Source organism: Canis lupus, chromosome 27 (genome assembly GCF_003254725.2).
Source record: "Canis lupus dingo isolate Sandy chromosome 27, ASM325472v2, whole genome shotgun sequence".
NCBI lineage: Eukaryota > Metazoa > Chordata > Mammalia > Carnivora > Canidae > Canis > Canis lupus.
Window position 1 is genome coordinate 2498303 of NC_064269.1, and position 18868 is coordinate 2517170.

General features: G+C 53.8%; 1 protein-coding gene across 1 annotated transcript; it reads left to right on the forward strand.

Annotated features, from left to right (window-relative positions):
• The first annotated feature begins 5080 nt into the window (after positions 1–5080).
• On the forward strand, positions 5081–16926 carry KRT72 (keratin 72). Its single transcript, XM_025458811.2, has 9 exons — positions 5081–5542; positions 7119–7333; positions 10282–10342; positions 10743–10838; positions 11507–11671; positions 12270–12395; positions 14784–15004; positions 15623–15657; positions 16363–16926. Exons 1-9 carry the CDS (start codon positions 5081–5083, stop codon positions 16551–16553), a joined length of 1572 nt encoding a protein of 523 aa, XP_025314596.1. The 3' UTR covers positions 16554–16926.
• The last annotated feature ends 1942 nt before the right edge of the window (positions 16927–18868 follow it).

Sequence of the window (18868 nt, forward strand, 5' to 3'; positions counted from 1 at the left end):
GGGGTGCCTGGGGTGAGGGAGGCAGGTGGCAGCCACATCATGAAGGTCCTTTCAATCTGCTATAGAGGGGACGCAGGTGGCTCAGTTGGTTAAGTGTCTGACTCTTGATCTCAGCTCAAGTCTTTTTATTTTTTTAAGATTTTATTTATTTATTCATGAAAGACACAGAGAGAGAGAGAGAGGCAGAGACACAGGCAGAGGGAGAAGCAGGCTCCATGCAGGGAGCCCGATGCAGGGACTCAATCCCGGGACTCCAGGATCACGCCCTGGGCCCAAGGCAGACGCCCAACCGCTGAGCCACCCAGGTGCCCCTCAGCTCAAATTTTGATCTCAAGGTCTTGATCTCAGGGTCGTGAGTTCAAGCCCCATGCTAGGCTCCATGTGGAGTGTGGAGACTACTTAAAAAAAAATCTGCAACGGAGTTGGCATTTTATGCTGTAGTGTTCGTGGGAGAAGCTAACCCTTTGGGTGTCAGATGGACCCAACTTTGAGGCCTCCTCTGTCACTCACTGACTGTGTGACTAAGACAAAATTTTCTGCTCCATGAGCTTCAGATTCTTCATCGGTCAAAACTTAATAATAGAAATCCTTGTATATTTGAGGTAAATCCCCAGCAGTGCAATTGCTGGGTCATAGGGCAGGTCTATTTTTACAATGGACTATTCCTCAGCCATTAGAAATGACAAATACCCACCATTTGCTTCAATGTGGATGGAACTGGAGGGTATGATGCTGAGTGAAGTAAGTCAATCGGAGAAGGACAAACATTATATGTTCTCATTCATTTGGGGAATATAAATAATAGTGAAAGGGAATGGAGGGGAAGGGAGAAGAAATGGGTAAGAAATATCAGAAAGGGAGACAGAACATAAAGACTCCTAACTCTGGGAAACGGACTAGGGGTGGTGGAAGGGGAGGAGGGCGGGGGGTAGGGGTGACTGGGTGACGGGCACTTGACGGGATGAGCACTGGGTGTTATTCTGTATGTTGGCAAACTGAACACCAATAAAACCTAAATTTATTATTTAAAAAAATAAAATAAAATCTGAATGTAAAAAAAAAGAAATCCTTGTATAAAGTTGTCATAAGAATTAAATTTAATGAAAGAAGGCACAAGAATTATTTAATTCATACCTGGCACATAGTATGGGCTCAGCAGATAGTTGCTCTTATATCACAGTTATTATTAACGCTCTTCGTATTACGAGAATAGACTGTTCTTTCAAAAAGCCTAAGTGAGATGTGAAATACGGAAAATCTAAGAGCCATTGGGTTTTTTGATGAACAGAAACTAAAGAGAAAAAGCCTTGGCTATTAAGAGATATTTCTACCACCCACCTTTTACACGTGGATCCAGAATATTAACACTGACTGTCTCAAAGGGCAAGTCCTGAAGTCTCAGTGGAGACGTCACACAACAGAGGCTTATTTTCCATTCACAGGCCAAGGGGGATTTGGGCAGCTCCCCCACATGGCTCTCCCAGCAGGTGTCTCACAGACCTATGTGCTTTGGTCTTCCAGCCCCGCCGCACAGGGCACATGGCCTGCAAGGTTCCTGGGACAGTGGAAAGAGAGATGAAGGAGACACACGGGCTGTTAAGTGCCTCATCCTAGAAGTGACAGATGTCGATGCCAACCCACATGCAACTGGCCAACATGGCCCCAAGCCCCAGTCGATCCCCAAAGGAGGCTGAGAAATGAGGAGGAGTGCGAGGATACTTGGTAAGCTCTGGAAGTCTCTAGCACAACCTTCCACCATGTAGGTACCTGGCATTGGTCACCAGCCGAAGACTTCTTTCCCCCGAGCAGCGCTGGGGTGACGCTGGCTCATACGCTCTGGTCCAAGCCAACGACCTCCCTTTGGCTCTAACAGTGTCACACTGGGCACAGCGCCATAGCCAAATCAGGCCGCACACCATAGTCATTATTTTTAGTTTTCCTTCATGTTTTTGAGAAGATACCGTAAGTCACATTGGGTTTGGGAATAATGGTGAAATAGAGGTAATTTGTTCCGTGTTTCTCAAAGCACATTCCTTGAAGCCCTGGTTCCCGGAAGGTATTTGGCTAAAAAGGGAGCTGCATGGTCAAACAAAGGTTGGGGCAACAATGGATTTTCTTTTCTTTTTTTTTTTTTTTTAATAAGAACAGTACTTCATGTATGATATGAGAATTAGCCTACCTCTCTCTTTTTCTCTAGTTGTTTTTTTTTTCTTAAATAATCCACCTATAAAGACATTATATGCTCATACAAGAAAGTTTAGAAATATTAAAAAGTAGAAAAGAAATCTTATTTTTAATGATCCCACTTCCCAGTTACTTTCTTTGGAAAACACTGAGTTTTGTGGCCTCTTTTGGTGCAGCTTTCCTAAGCCTGGTGATAGATCTAAAAAGTCCTGCAATACAGTACCCGCTTAATCTTTTTTGTTTTTCTTTAACACAACAGGGAATCCATCCCCACACTTTTTTTTTTCTACCCGATACCTATTAATCTCCTAAGAACTAGTGTTCCAGGGTAAACGAGAGTCCGTTTAATGGCAACATGTTTGCAAATCCCTGCTTAGAAGATCCATCCATCCATCCATCCATCCATCCAACCATCCTTTGTTGTTGAGCTCTGGTTTCAAAGGGTGATGTTAGTAGCTTAGTCTGCCAATCCCGGGGTTGCTTTCACCCAGAACTAATGGCAGAGGCAGTCACCGGAGCCCAAGATGACACAGTAAGTTGCTGTCAGAGGCAGTTGCCATGAGAAGCCCTCCTCCCAGGCTTCAGCCTCCTTTTGATCTGCCCACATCCTCACACTTCACACATCCAATGCCTCTGAAACCTGGATGTGCCACCTTTGTCTCTCCATAATCTGTAAGGTCAGCCTGGGGGTTCAGGAATTCCTGATTCATCCGAGTCAACCCCTCACAGGACGATAAAAAAAGGTCATCCTGCCTGTTCCCTGACCCTAGGCAGAAGTGGCTTGGTTCCAAAGGCATCGGTGTCTCAAATTCTTAAGAAGTTTCCAGAAAAAAGGAGATTTCAGAAGCTCCCTTTGAGAGCCAACCCTATGTAAGTTTCTCCTGTTTCCATTTATTTATTTATTTATTTTTTAAATTTTTTTATTTATTTATGATAGTCACACATAGAGAGAGAGAGAGAGGCAGAGACACAGGCAGAGGGAGAAGCAGGCTCCATGCACTGGGAGCCCGACGTGGGATTCGATCCCGGGTCTCCAGGATCGCGCCCTGGGCCAAAGGCAGGCGCCAAACCGCTGCGCCACCCAGGGATCCCTCCTGTTTCCATTTAAATGCTTTTCCACTTTTCTATTCTCAATGATCAGAGTTAATAAAGCACTGTCTCTGGTGCTTGTGGGGGATTAAAACCTGGCTAAATGTATGGGGCATAGGAAGCAATCTCATGAAATGATGGGGACCATAACCTTGAGGTTCTTGGGGGGTCTGCTGGTCACCCAGCTTCACTGACATTGCCCCTCCCTCTCCAGAGGGAATGGGCTATAGTGTCTCCCCAAAAGCAGCATAGAGAGCCCACCCCCCTTCCCACCCAGGACATTCCAGACTCTATCTGTTCATCTGTGGCTGGCGCCATCTCTCTCCCTCACCGATGCCCCCACAGCCTTGTTCCCTGTGGGGTAAACACCTCGGCTGTTATTACGCTCTGTGATTGGTTCAGTGGAGGCTGTGTCACTCAATTACCTCCCGGTGCCATCTGGTCACCCCACGAGGGCAACAAGGGGAGCCCAGTCCCCAGGGTATAACCGAGGGCACAGCAATGAGCCTCGTCCCAAGCACCAGTCTGTTTCACACTCATCCCGAATGTCCCTGGTGCTGAGGCCGGGGCTGAGCACCGCGTGAGCAGGGAGGGAAGGGTTAATCCAGGTACCTGTTAATCTGATGGTGGAAATGGGACCCACACCCGGTGCTCAGACGGATGAGAAATACCACCCGGGTACCAGGAGAGCAGTATGGGAAAGGGCTCTTTCTGACAGAAGAGGAGAATTAAAGGCAATTTAAGTTGGAAAAAGGAAATTGGGCTAGATCACAAAAGATGCTCCTGAGCTTCTTTGGAATGAAGTTTGCGGATTTAGTTCTTAATTTTTCAGACTGGAGGTGACTTCCTCAGCTCTTCTCGACTTGTTCTTAATAGTCAGTCATATTTTGATCCAGAATCAGAAATGTCAGAGCAGCAGATGTCCTGATCAGGGGTTCTTTGGATGGTATGAATCATCCTCTTCCGCAACTAAAGAAAAACAAAAAAACCCCAAACCTCTTGGAAGACTGTTTTCCCAAAATTCCCTGTGCCATCTCCTTAGGCTTCCTTCTTCCCAGTTCGCATTTCCCTCACTTTTATTCCAGAAATGTTTTTCTGGAGAACCCTTTTAGCCCAAAGGAACAATCCCCTCCTCCCCCAACCGTACCCCAGCTCCTGCAACCACCGCTCTCACTGGCCTTAACTCCTCAACAGACTGAGAATTCCTTGCACGTAGACGATGTCTCTACCCTCTGGGACTTCCTTCCAGAACTCAGGACAGAGCCATCCTCATCCAGAAGCCGCCCCCGCCCCCACAAGCCTCCACTAACAGGCTAAGGATGTTTCTCTGGAATATGCTCCATCCTGTTCGTGTCTTCCTGAAGCAGAACTGACCCGGGCATCTGCTCCCTGGGACCACACCCCTGCACCCCTTCGGAGTGCCTGCCCCCACCCCCAGGCAGACCCACTGGAAGCGCCCATCCCAAATCTTGGTGGTGATAACCCCAGTAATTGGAGGGCAGCAAGTGGAGATAAGGTGGCCAAATTATTATAATGCAGGAGGTGAGCAAAGCAAATGCAGGGTTCAGGGCCATTTTATAGGGGATTCGTGAGGAGTTCGAGGTGGGAGAGACAGAAATCTCAGGGGAGGGGTGGTAATTTCCTCAACGGAGAACCCCAGAGGCCCCACGTAGCTAATAGGTGGCCCCGACCTACAAATTAGGCTGCTTGCAGCGGGCTATTTAAGGGACTGGGGGAGCGAGGTGGGCCAGCAGGGCCTGCACCCCGGCCTGCACCCCGGCCTCGCTCAGCCCCGCCCGCCCGCAGCATGAGCCGCCCGCTGCACCTCCGGCCCGCGGGTGAGCGCCCGGCCTTCAGCGGCTGCTCGGCCGTCCTCGCGGGCAGGGGCAGCGCCAGCTCCGTGTCCCTCTGGGCCGGCGCCAAAGGCACGGCCGCCTTTGGCAGCAGGAGCCTCCTGAGCCCGGGGGGCGGCCGGCGCCTGGCCCTGGCCCCCGTGGCCGGCCGGAGGGGCGCGTCCACACTGGGCCACTGCTCGGGCTCGGGGGGTGGCCGGCTGGGTGGCTTCGTGGGCACCGTGTTCGGCAGCGCTGGGTTGGGGCCCGTGTGCCCGTCTGTGTGCCCGCCCGGCGGCATCCCTCAGGTCACCGTCAATAGGAGCCTCCTGGCCCCCCTCAACGTGGAGCTGGACCCCGAGATCCAGAAGGTGCGCGCCCAGGAGCGGGAGCAGATCAAGGCCCTGAACAACAAGTTTGCCTCCTTCATCGACAAGGTGGGTCCTCCCGCATCTGTTTGGCCCCCGGGGACTGGTGTGCACAGGGGTACTCGCTCTGCCCCCGACAGCTGCCGGGAAACTCGGGGGAGCTAGTTATCCCTTCTGAGCCGCCCTTTGCTCATCTGTAAATGGACCCAACAGCGGCTCGCACCCCACATGAGGATGGGAGGATGAATGGGATGTCTGCAAAGGGCTTGGAACCGTGCTCCCCACTCCCCCACCCCCATGATCAACAGAAGCTTCAGTTTTCCTTTGGGGATAAGACCCTGGGATGGGAAGGGGTGCGCCGGAGGCCGGAGACATGTGGATTGGCCCTCTGAGAGCTCTCAGTATCACACAAGGAGATGGGGACACGTATCCAAGAGACGAGCACCAAAGGGACACCGGCCAGGGAGTGTCCCAGGACATGATGGGTGGTGAAGGGGAGGGACCTCAAAAGTAGGAAGTGGGATGGGGATATAAGCCAGGGAGGGTCTCTAGAGGGGATGAGAAAGATGCACCAGCAAATTGAAGGGTGGAGCTGAGGGGAGAAGATTGAGAAGCAGGGCCTGTCGAGTTCCCATGTGTGCATTTAATGTACATCTGTGGGGCGGAGGACAGGTAGGAATTAAAAGGGAGGATGCCTCTGGTGACTCAGAGGCACTGACCCAAAGAATGGAGAGGACGGAAGGAATAGGCCTCCGTCTCCAAGCCGGGGCAGAGGGCTGGGCCATGAGTCACAGGGGACATAATCCGGACAGTAGCTGACATGACTGCCGGCTGCTGTCCCGAGGAGTTCTCGTATATGGGGACCCATGAGTCTGCTCCCAATCTGCCTTGCAGATGAAGAAACCAGCACAGAGGGAGGCTAAGAAACACGCAGCAGCAGACTGTGTCCCTCCCACTGTGCCGGGAGGAGGAAGTGGGGTGGTTGGAGGGGAGGGGGCAGGAGTGGAAGAAACAGAGCTGCTACCCCAGGGGACAGGGCTCATTTTCCTGTTCAGAGTCTGTTCTTCCCCTCACGTCCCCTTCTCTCCCTCAAGCTAGAGATAGGGAAGACGAGGAAGGCTAGCGAATAGCAGAGACTTGAAGCTCGTGAGTCCAAACGTGTGAGACCTTTAGTCAAGTATGAAGGACCCTTGTAAAGATGTGATGACCCACTTTGAAATGAAAACCAAGGAGCCCAACCAACCAAGAGCAATTTAGGTTGCACATAAGAGAGAATGTGTCAACCAGCCGAGTGACTTTCCAGTGCCGTTCACCCATCACTGTTTTTCCCTTTCTTCCCATCTCCCTTCACTCTGAAAACACCAGTATTTATGGCAAAAGGAGCTGCCTCCATCACCTGGTAACTCCTGGTGGCAGTTACAGCATTGCTTGAGCCAACTTCCTTGATTTCTTTTAGACTGAATCTTATTTCTTACCTCAGAGACCCAGATGGGCACATCCCTCTGGCTGAGTCCATTCTTTGATGAGTCTCGCTCTTTCCTGCCTCCCACCGTAGGATGACTGTGTCTGATTTCTGGGGCCTTCTCTCCACTGTTGAGAGGCAATGGCATGGGGATTCTGGGCTATGACCACCTTTGGGTCCCAGGTGCGGTTCCTGGAGCAGCAGAACCAGGTGCTGGAGACCAAGTGGAACCTGCTACAGCAGCTGGATCTGAACAACTGCAGGAAGAACCTGGAGCCTATTTATGAGGGCTACATCAGCAACCTGCGGAAGCAGCTGGAGACACAGACGGGCGACAGGGTGCGGCTGGACTCGGAACTGAGGAGCATGCAGGATTTGGTGGAGGACTATAAGAAGAGGTGAGTGGACAGGCAGAGAATCTGGCCCTGGAGGGTCTTGATTACAGATGAGGTTGATTTGGAGCTCCATTTTTGCCTTCTTCGATCCTTTGCTGATAACATTTGCTATTTCCTTTCCCATGGGAGAAGCAGGGAGATCCAGGTGGGTTGGGACTTAGGAAGAGAAAAGATCTATCCAGAGTGGTGCCCTGAATTGTCTAGGAAATGCCCAACTTTTAACATTGGAAATGGAGAAACGGGGCCAAGAGAGTTGTCTCAAAACCAGATGGACAACCCAAATGGCTTTGTAGCTCCTGCTGCGTGAGGTTTTCCATGGGAGTACCTAGGACGTGAGCCATCACTTCAATCCCAGAACTCTGGGAAACGAACTAGGGGTGATGGAAGGGGAGGAGGGTGGGGGGTGAGGGTGAATGGGTGACGGGCACTGAGAGGGGCACTTGACGGGATGAGTATTGGGTGTTATTCTGTATGTTGGTAAATTGAACACCAATAAAAAATAAATTTATTATTTAAAAAAATCCCAGAACAAATCCTAAAGCTAAGAAAATAGAATTTTTAAAAACGTCTTTCATGTGGAGGCATATCTGTGCTGCTGAATCCCACCATTAAAGAGAATGATTGAAAATCTATTTGGAACCAGAAATAATTTCTCCCAAGTTTAGGCCAGTGAGGAGAGTGTGACACACCCCAGCCCAGTGTGATCTGATATTTTTGGAAGTTTGCTTCCAGGTGCCAGGATTTCTAGGGAAAGAGGACTTCTTCCACAATTCATGGGGATGGAGACAGAGCTGAGCCATTTCTCTTGCTCCATGTTCAATCCGTCTGTCCATCTCTATTCTGAAATATCCCCAAATGGAACTTTGCCCTGAGTCCATGGAGTCCTGAGGGAGAAGATGGCATGGTCTCTGACCTCCTAAAGCACCCAGATTGTGGAGATAGGCTTAAAGATCACTTTCAGAGAGCCTCCAAGAAGTAGAAATGAATACAGTGTGAATTGAGATTGAGTGGAATTAAGGTGGAAATTGCAGCCCAGTGGGGATTTGAGCAGAAATCTGGAAAAAAAAGAGGGGATTTCCAGGCAGAGCCCAGATGTCCAGGTCAGCGGCCTCCAAAGGCCATGCTTCCTCTGGGCTTTTCAAAGTGGGAAGGCCAGGTGTTCTGGAAGTACCACTCAGTTGAGTTGACCATGGGTGAGCCTCTTGACCCTCTGTGGACTTCAATTTTAATATTTATAAAATTCAGATACTGACCCCTGCCTTGCCACCAAAGGAGCTGTTGAGAGGGTAATGCTGATCGTAATGTATTAACGTCTCTTAAAAGAACCAAAGTGCTAGACAAATCTAAGGCATTGCTTCTCTGAGGTGATTGGGATCCTAGCCTTACTATTAACTAGCTCTGTGATCTTGGAAAAGTCTTTGCCTCACTTATAAAATTGAGAGATAATAATGATGGAATCTACTTGGTAGGGTTGCTGTGGGATGAAATGGAATCAGGAAATGAATTGGGAGCTCTTATAAAACCCACCTAGCGGTAAATGAAAGCCATCATGTACAATAGGTTTTTGGAAGCATTCAAGATTAACGTGATGTAGATTTGAGATAATTAATAAATTGTGTCCTAAGGCAAAAAAAAAATCAACATGCACTTTGTTACAGCTTGACTTTTAATTGTGCATCATAATATATGTTGTAAATCATGCTTTTTTTTATAAAGTACTATTTAAAAGTACTATTATAAGGCCAATAGTACTATAAAATGCGTTGTTTTTCTTTATAAATGTATATGTTTGTGTATGCTCTGGTGTTTGGTCTCTAGAGGTAAATAATGAAAAATCATGACCAATGAATGTCAATAATTTGATAGCTATCATGACCAAGCTTCTTCTGCGTCTTTTATGAAATAGAAAGGTAGGCTAAAAACTAGTCTACAGCTAGCAAATGCTCTTATTTGTTGATAGGAGGAATAAAAATGGAATAGTTTCTTAGATAATAGGAGATGATAATAAATTATAACAGAAACAAGCCTATCATAACAGAATTTAATACAAAGATATGTTCAGTTATCTTTTAAATAACATACTGGAATCTGAGATAAATCATCAGCTGTTTTCGGTGTGGTCTAAGTGTAACCAACAAAATCCGACAGTCTCAGAAAATGTTCCAGTCGCATTTTTAAAATAACCCACTTCGCGACCCCGTCCCGTCGTCCGACAAGGCTTTTTCCCCCTTGGCAGCCAGTGGCATGCTTCAGGAAGGAGGAAGAAGCTGAAAAGCATAGCTCACGTTAAAGGAAATGGAAAGCAGCCACCTGCCAGCACTAATTATTTCTCCCCAGGGCTCTATTTAATTTCCTGTAATACAGTCTTTGACGATGGTCAAGGGTAGAAGAACAGTGAGATCTGTAAGCGATCGGTACTCCCGTCTCCCCAGTCTACAATGTATCTGCATGAGGAACGTCCCAGCCCTTTCCCAAACATCCTATTTCTAAGACCTAGCTTCACCCAGGACAGAAATAGCTATAAAAAATGAGTATAACATAAAACTGGAAGGTGGGGATAGCATTTGTTTAGTGCCTGGGAGGTTGTGCGCCCTGGGCTAACGCACGTACTAACGTGGGGTTGGCACCGTACTAACGTGTGTCTTTCTGCTGTCACAAGGGAGGGGTAGTCGTGAAAGGGAGGAGAGATGGAGGACGCATCACAGGTGCACCCCGGGCAGGTGCCTTGTAGGGTAGGTTACGTGTGAACCCAGGGGCTGCGCATGGATTCCTTTGAACATGTTCCTGGCAAGCCTCCTTTTGTGCGTGCCCCGGGGGCACATGAACCCCAGCTGGTAGGCCACGGCCATGCAGCTCTTGGCCCGGAAGTGCACTGACTCCTCAGTGAGCATTTGCACAACTGAATTATCCCAGTGGATAATTATCCCACCTCCTTTCTTTTGCCGACATAGGTACGAGGTGGAGATCAACAGACGCACAGCTGCTGAGAATGAGTTCGTGGTGCTCAAGAAGGTAAGACGGGGAGCAGGGGGCTCTCTGAGTCCGTGACTCAGTGAGGGCGGTAGGCTGAGGAGGGGGATCCCGTGGGTCACTCAGTCCCTTGGGCAGGGTTGACTGGGCTCTAATTTCCTAGCTCTTCTGTCTCAGTCCCCTTGCCTGGGATGCAGGCCGTTCCCGGAATCTGCCTGCTTAGAACCCGGACATTCACCACACTGCTGGTGTGGCCACTGCCCTGCACAGCGCGTGGTTTGCAACCTGCCAGCAGGTTACGGTGTCAGCAGGTGTCAGCAACCTGCCACCCCTGTGAGGCACGGGGCGGGGGCAGTGGGGAGAGTAGGGAACCCGAGGCTCCTTGTGGCAGGGTGGGCGGGCAGGCGGGAGAAGGCAGCGGGCTCTTCTCCATGTCCCCCAGGACGTGGACGCCGCCTACATGAACAAGGTGGAGCTCCAGGCCAAGGTGGACTCCCTGACAGATGAGATCAAGTTCTTCAAGTGCCTCTACGAAGGGGTAAGGATTTCACTGAGCTCTCCTGTGTGGTCTGCTCCTCTCGCGAGAGGCTTCTGGCCCTCGGCCTGCGTGGACATACAGACCAAAGGTTGGCAGCTCAGTGCAGCTGACGTTTGCTGAGCGAATAAGGTGGGCTTTGAGGAGGCCCTGATAGAAGGGGAATGGTTTCTGTCCCCCAGGAGGCCATGTCGGGCAGGGAAACGGCCTATGGATGAGCCCTGGGAGAGCAGAGAGGGGTGTCGTGAGTTGTGCTTGGGCTGCCAGGGAAGGTCCCTGGGGAAGGAGGAGGAAGATCTTAGTAGATCTCCTCCTGAGGCAGCAGGACGAGTGGCCTTAGTCGTGTCACATGTGGGGGCTGCAGAAGGAAAGGTTGTTGGCAGCTCCCGGAGGGCTCTGCGCGCCGCCTGGGGAGCTCAGGCTTGACTCTCCAGCTGCAGGGTGGCAGCTGCTGCGAGCGTGGCAGGGGTGGGAGCAGTCCTGGTGCATGACGGAGAGGACAGTCCCAGCCCAGTGCCATCACCGCCCCCCGGCATGACAGGCGCACCTAGGCTTTGCTGAAGGCGGAATTCAAACACCCAGGAAGGGCTGTGGGGCGTCTGCCAGGGAGGGAAGACGTGCTCCCCTCGCAGAGATCCCTGACTGGCTCCACGTCCCTAACTGTCCTCCAGGAGATCGCTCAGATGCAGTCCCACATCAGCGATATGTCCGTCATCCTGTCCATGGACAACAACCGGGACCTGGACCTGGACAGCATCATTGACGAGGTCCGCGCCCAGTATGAGGAGATCGCCCTGAAGAGCAAGGCCGAGGCCGAGGCGCTGTACCAGACCAAGGTGGGCCGTGTGCCGGGTGTGCCGAGGCCCAGTGGCTGCCCCTGCCATTTTCTCCTCGTGCGTGTGTGCGTGTGCTTGTGCGTGTGTCGGGCTGGGTTAAGACCTCCTTTGTCTTGGAGTTGGGCCTTGTGGAAATGCCTCCTTCTGGTCCAGGGAGGTCAACCACAGTCTTGGCATGTGTTGGGGGCATATATGGGCTTAGCCCTCGCCCCGCGGTAGCCCGTGCTGATAGCAGAGGCCACGCTAGCCACAACCCTGGGAAGACGCGGACACTGTTTCCGTGGATAATCAATGCATCGATCTTGGCTTTTCTTCGTGTTTCCCACTCTGTCAAAATGAGGACAGGAAATTCGAACTCCATCAAGGCTTTCACATTTGTGGGCCTGAGGGTCTTTCTGAACTGGGTCAGGGCTTTCCCGTCCAGAAGGAAAGGGCAGTGCGCATCCTCCCTCCCCTCCCTCTCTCCTCCCTGTGTCTTTGCTGCTCAGGCAGCGAGAAGGGCAGATGGCCCCCTCCCCCGCCCCATGTTCGACACCCGTAAGAGGTGAATGAATTCCCAACTGATCTATGCTCCTCTTCTCTCGTCCCCCAACCACAGATCCAAGAGCTGCAGGTCACAGCGGGCCGGCACGGGGATGACCTCAAACTCACCAAGGCCGAGATCTCAGAGCTCAACCGCCTAATCCAGAGGATCCGCTCCGAGATAGGGAATGTGAAGAAGCAGGTGGGTTCCATGAAATGAGTCGGCTAGCAGGGTTTACTGAGCACCAAATGTATGAGGCTAAATACGGAACAAGGACGGGACATGGTCCATCCTTAGCGCATTGATAATCCGTGAGGAGAGAATGGCCTGAACCCACATAGAAGGATGAAGTACCCCACCCACTGTGCAGCATGTCCCCTGAGGGCCATTGGAGTCCCCGATGGCCAGAGCGGAATGAAGACCCCAGTGGGGGTCCCTGCAGGAGGTGGGATGGGGTGGGCAGGAAGGAGAGGGGAAGGGGGTCCCAGGAGGACACTGTGTGGCGTGTGTGCAGGGAGCAGAAGCTCCGTGATGGGCGGGGTGGCGGTCAGTAGGACACCCCCCAGTAGGACGGGCTGAGTATGGGCGCCGTCGAAGCCGGGCTGTGGAGTTGAGACTCGATGCAGTGGGTAGAAGCTGCTGTTCGGAGGTTCCCGTCCTGAATCCGTGTGGGAGGAAGGAGAGTGGAGGAGAGAGAGCCTCCCACCCAGGCTTGGCCCAGGGCTCCGCTCCGTGTTTGCCCTCCCCTGTGGCTGTGCTGTGTGGGGTGGCCTGGCACCGAGTGACCCTGTGACCCTGGGTGCGTTATTTGGGCCAAACTCATGTTTCTGAAGCAGGAAAACTGGTGAGTTTCCCAGAGTTTGTGGAGCCTGGCACGAAGGCTCTGCGCTTCCTCAGCAAGTCCAGTGGCCTTCTGGCCCTACAGCCCTGCACGCACACACACACACACACACACACACACACACACATACACACTCACACATCCTCTCCTCCGGGCACCAGGCTTCTGACAGTGGAAAGAGAAAAGGCCACATCCAATAAGCAGTCATGGAGTTTTTATTTAATCAAGTTCTGCATAAATGAAAGAAAACCACAAGGTGTTTGAGGCTGCCCTCAGGACCTGATAATGATATTTTATCTGATAGAATGCCGCGTGTTCACCGTTGGATGAGTTTATTACTCGAAAGTGACTTCGTGATTACGATGCCACCAGGGAGGTCAGGGAAGGTGTCCTTCCTGGGGAGCCAGCGTGTGCGGGGCCACTCTCGGTGCTTGGTCCCCATCACAGCTCCCCTTGGGGCCTGTCGGCCATGATGCTCTCCTGCCTTTTGGCCTTTCCACCCAAAAGCCCATGGTTTCACCTGCAGACCCTTTGGCATTTGATGACCCCAGGATCCATGTGATAATTGTTTAATCCGGGGACACCCAGATTTCATGCCTTCTCCCCTCATGCCGCATTCACAAGACCCAGGAGTCTCCCCAGCTCACCCTGCAGGACCTCAGTCCCTGAAAAGGAGCAGACGACAGTTTGATAGATCTCAGGTCACGGAGTGTATTTCCACCCCCGAACGATTCGACCTCCACCGTCGTGAGGACAGGACATGGTCTGCAGAGGCCGGGCAGCTGGGTCCTAGGCGTCTCTGCTGACCTGTGAGCCACTCCTCCAGAACACTACGGGTGTTTGCATGACTGGGGGCCTGCCCGGCAGAGGTGGTGGCATCGGCTAACAGCAGCCTAGAATTCTCTCTGGTCTCAGGATCAGCTGCTCTCCTTGGGGGGTGAAGCAGATTTGACTCCAGGGGAAGGGGACACAATGGAAAGGAGAAGCCAGATATTCAGATCCCACTAGCACCTGGGCCAGGTGATGGGAAAGCACACCCACGAGTACAAGACTCAAGAACCCCCGGCAGCTTTCCCGTGGGCGCGGCACAGAGGTGGCTTTGTACTGCACGTGGCCTTCCCACCTGACCGCAGGTGTCTCCGAGCTGGTGAGACCTGCTGTGAACAAAAGTACCTCTTGAGGGCCTTGCCCCGTAGCATGATCCTCTGTGGAACTTTGGAGGCCACACTCGGCCCGGCAGGTTTACTGGACAGAAATTTTATTAATAGGAGCTTTATTGGTTCCCCCTCCGTCTCTATCTCTCTCTCTCTCTCTTTTTGTTTTGTTTATGATTTAAGGATTTCCCAAGACGACCTCTACACTGTGGGACAGGATTAAGCCAGTTGCCCCAAGACTGCTCGGCGGCGGGGGTGGGGGGTGGGGGGGTGGCATTAGAATCTTGCAGCCAGCGTTGCCGACCAGGAGGCAGAGGACCGGGGCCACGTGCCCAGGAGGCTCACCTTCTCGGTGCCCTCCTTGTCCCTCCCAAGGCGGGGAAGGCCACCACCTTCATGCACCAACCAGTACATGACTAGAGGGGAACTGTGCCTGGAGTGAGGAGAAGGACGGGTTCACCTCTAGGGATGTCCAAAGGTGGAGAAAGTAGGAGGACCTCAAAGTATCTACTCTCAGTCAGGACCAAATAAGAGGAGGTCACCTGAGCAGGATCTCGGAACTGCGTTCGGACTCAACGTGCATTTGCCCCTCAGTGCGCCAACCTGGAGACGGCCATCGCCGACGCCGAGCAGCGGGGCGACTGTGCCCTGAAGGACGCCCGGGCCAAGCTGGACGAGCTGGAGGCCGCCCTGCACCAGGCCAAGGAGGAGCTGGCCCGGCTCCTGCGCGAGTACCAGGAGCTCCTGAGCACGAAGCTGGCCCTGGACATGGAGATCGCCACCTACCGCAAGCTGCTGGAGGGCGAGGAGTGCAGGTGGGGGGCACGGCGGGGGTGGGGGGGTAGGTCTTCTCTATCTGGAGCCATTCTCTCTGTCTCTCTGTGCTTTAGCAGGAAGACTGAAGGCAAACGGTCTGGTCCTGTCAGGTCCTACTGGGTAAAGCCTTAGAGGGGATAGGTTTGATACGGTGCAACAGCAAAGACCAAAGTTAGACGGCAGGAAGGACTGAGTTGTGTAAATCCCATGGAGGAGGTGGGAGAGGAAAGATTAACCTCAGCAGCTTCTGGAAAACAGAGCCTCCCTGGCCCTGGGAGTTGCGTGCTTGATGGTGTTGGCGGGGAGGGGCAAGGTGGTTTCCAGGAGACCAGTCGGCCCAGTGGAGCTCATTCTGGCAAAGCCTGGGGCCCGGCCAGCCGGTGAGCTCGTTCCTCTTAATTGCGTGAGACCACTGGCATAGCAGAGGCCGGCAGGGACACGAGGACCCCACCCAGCAGATGACCCAGGGCCACTCAGGTGGATGGAGAAGCGAGCCTTCCCAGCAGGGGTGTGGGAGGAGGGGAGGCTGGGGTGCGGTGCCCAGGGCACGTCCTCAGGGGCACACGTCTGCGACGTTGCTTCACGGGGGCTTACCTGTTCCTCCTCTCTCTCCCCAGGATGTCTGGTGAACATCCCAGCTCCGTGAGCATCTGTAAGTACCTGCAGGGCCTGGGTCTGCGCTCGGTCTGAGCCTCCGAGGCCATGACACCAGAGAGGGTTCAGGGGAGACTCAGGGGCACCGGGAGGGAGCCGGCTTTAGTTCCCAGGGAGAAGCGGTGATGGAGAAAAATAATATGGTGAAATACAAAAGCACAGCCTACAGGAAGGTGGAAGGAAACCCCACGGTGTGTGGTCCAGAAGCCTCTTGTAGGAATGAGGCTTACTGGCCGTGCTGTGTTTCTCTTGGGGCAGGGCCAAAACAAAGGCGGTCGCTTGCAGTGAGGGGGCCTGGGGTGCGGTGGGGTGGGGGGGCCTGAGGCCCTGACGGTGGAAGCAGATGGAAAAGCTAGAGAAGGGGGCGGGGGCGCTGCCCCAGGAGAGGCAGGGCTAGGCCCAAGCGCCTTCCGTGGGGGCAGTGCCCGGGCCTCCCTCAAGGACCTTTGTCCCACGGGGGAAGTTCACCGAGAGCTTGTGGAGGCTCAAAGCCTGACGCAGGTGGAGGGATGCAGACTCAGGCAAGGGGTCAGGTGCATGTGGCCAAGTACCTGAGAAAGGCCGGATGCTGCCCGCAGCCTCTTAGCACACTGCAAGTACCCACCGGAGGGAATCGGTCCCCACGGGGAGGGGGCGATCGAGGGAGGGGCCCCGATGCCCCGGGAGGCCCGCAGCCCCGTCCTGTCTTCTCCCGCCGTCGCAGCTGTCATCAGCAACACTGGCGCGGGGGCAGGAGGCGCCGGCTTCAGCGTGGGCTTTGGCGCCTCGAGCAGTTTCAGCTTCAAACCTGCGGCCGTGGACGTCAAGACCAAAGGCGGCTGCGGCAGCGAGTTCAAGGATCCCGGGCCCAAGGGCTCAGGCGGCAGCTGCGCAGCCAGGAAGGCCTCGAGGTGAAGCGCGGGGCAGGCCGCAGCGGCCCTGTGCGTGCAAAGCCGCAGAGCCCAGCTGCGCCCCCGCCCCAGCCCGTCCGGGCCCCCACCCTGCCCGCGCCATCCCCCGCCCCGTGGTCCGTGGCGGCGCCCGCTCGACCTGGGAAAGCCAATCACCTCCTCCGTGGCCCCCCGGGGCAGAGAGAACACACCCCCAGGCGTGACCCCCTCTGCCCCCGTCTTTCCTGGGCCTCTGCAGCCAGGGGCGCCCCTCGGGTCATGTCCACTTCTCCGCTTCTCCTGCAATAAACGACCAGTGCCGCGGGATTCCCGGCGTCCAGTGTGCTTCCCGGATGTCGGCAGCCACGGTGCCCCTCTACACCTCCTCCACCTAATCCTTGCTTCCCTCCGGGTCTCTGGCCCCGGCGCGGGTCTCTGCCATCCGGCGCTGGCCTGGCGGGTGCCGGTGAGGGTGGTGGGCAGCTGAGATTTGCTGCTGACGCACCTCTGGGAGGCCCCGTGCTTCCAGTCCGCGCAGTGCGAGGCGGACATCCTCGTGTGGCAGTGGGCGGGGAGCCCGGTCTGCGAGGACGGTCACGCCTGGGAGCTTCGGTGTGTCTCCTCCCTTTGGGTCCCCGAGGTGCCCACAGTCCCACACTATTTCCAGGGCGGTCGGCTGCCCTTTTTCCTTCCCCACTCTCCTGCCAACCCACCGTCACCCTGCTGCCCCACAAGGGCCCCTACTCTCTTCTTCCAGCCAATTCTTTTCTGCCCCAGAGTTGGAGGCCAGCATGCACATATGCTTAAGGATGCGTCCGTACCTGCTGCGTGTACACAGTAGGAGCGCAGCGAACCAGTCTTCAGTTGTTCAGACACTGGGAATAGCAGAGAAAACAAACAGGCACAGACTCTGCTCTTTTTTTTTTTTTTAAAGATTTTATTTATCGATTCATGAGAGACACAGAGAGAAAGGCAGAGACACAGGCAGAGGGAGAAGCAGGCTCCATGCAGGGAGCCCAATGTGGGGCTCGATCCTGGGTCTCCAGGTTCACGACCTGAGCCGAAGGCTGACGCTCAACCACTGAGCCCCCCGGGTGCCCCCAGACTCTGTTCTCATAGAACTTACTGTCCATGGGGAGAATAAAAATAAGCAACTAACAAAGAAATCTAGTCAAGCAGTTAGTCACTGCCAGGAAGAGAAGTTAGGTGGGGAAGAAGGGTGCTCTCTGAGGTACGCGTGGGTTTCCGCAAGCGTGTTTGTGTTCCCCAGAAACCGTTTGCACAGTTGGCTTGAGCAAGGTGCTAAAGAGGAGCATCCTCAAGGGTGAGACCACCTTCCAAGGATGAGCCTCATTCGAGGGGGGCATTCGAGGCCCCGTGACCCTCCCTCCTCCACTGCGTCCCTAGTCTACCCCTCCAGTCTTTCTTCCAGCGGGCCGGGACTTCCACTCCCAAGGACCTATGCAAATAGGATTTTTCACTTACAGGGGCCCATGCCCTGTTTACTAAAAGCCAGCTCACCCTTCGTGGCCTGGCTGAAATGCCACCTCCCATGTTCATGGTTCTTTGGGTCCCTCCAGGTGGACTCCAGCAAAGTCATCGAGCATTAAGGGAGAGGAAGCCTCAGAGCTGGTGGCCTGACAGTTCTCTCCGTCCTCCCATTTTATGGGCCAGCAAGCAGAGGCCTGGATGGTTCAGCGCTCTGCCCAAGCTCACAGCCCCACACACCCACAGCCCCGGTCCCGAGTCTGCATTATCGTCGGTGCTGTGTTTTCCTGGTGCCATGGCAGCGGCACACACTCCTGTCCGCTCATCCCCCCCTCCCCCCCTCAATCCTCTGTTCCAGGATCCCCAGTCTGGCTCAGAGCGCTCAGTACGCATTTGCTGCAAGAATGCGTGGCTTAGTCCAGCCCATGGCTGGGAAGAAGGAGCTTGGGGTGTATACCTGTGACCCGATGGCTTACGAGTGACGAAACACATTTGTGTTAATAAATTTGAGCTTTATATACATCCGTGTGTGAGCAGTTTCTATAATTTATCAACCAAAGCGGAACGCCGGTTCTGGGCACATGCCAAACTGGATCCTCAGATGACAGGCAAAAGCCAGGACTGTCTCGGGCAAATGGCCCGCCTGCTAGCGTGCTGGCTGAGTGTCACACGCTTGGCCCCCAATCCTGGCTCTTCTAGTGGCTGGCCGTGGCCTAGTGCGAGATCCTGCCCTTGCACAATAGGATCGATGCAAGCTGGTCCAGGCACTGCCCTCAGCACTAAGTCTTCTGCGCCCTTTATGTCTGGCAACTCCGTGAATTCTTCCGACAGTCCGATGGGGAGCGCTGTTAG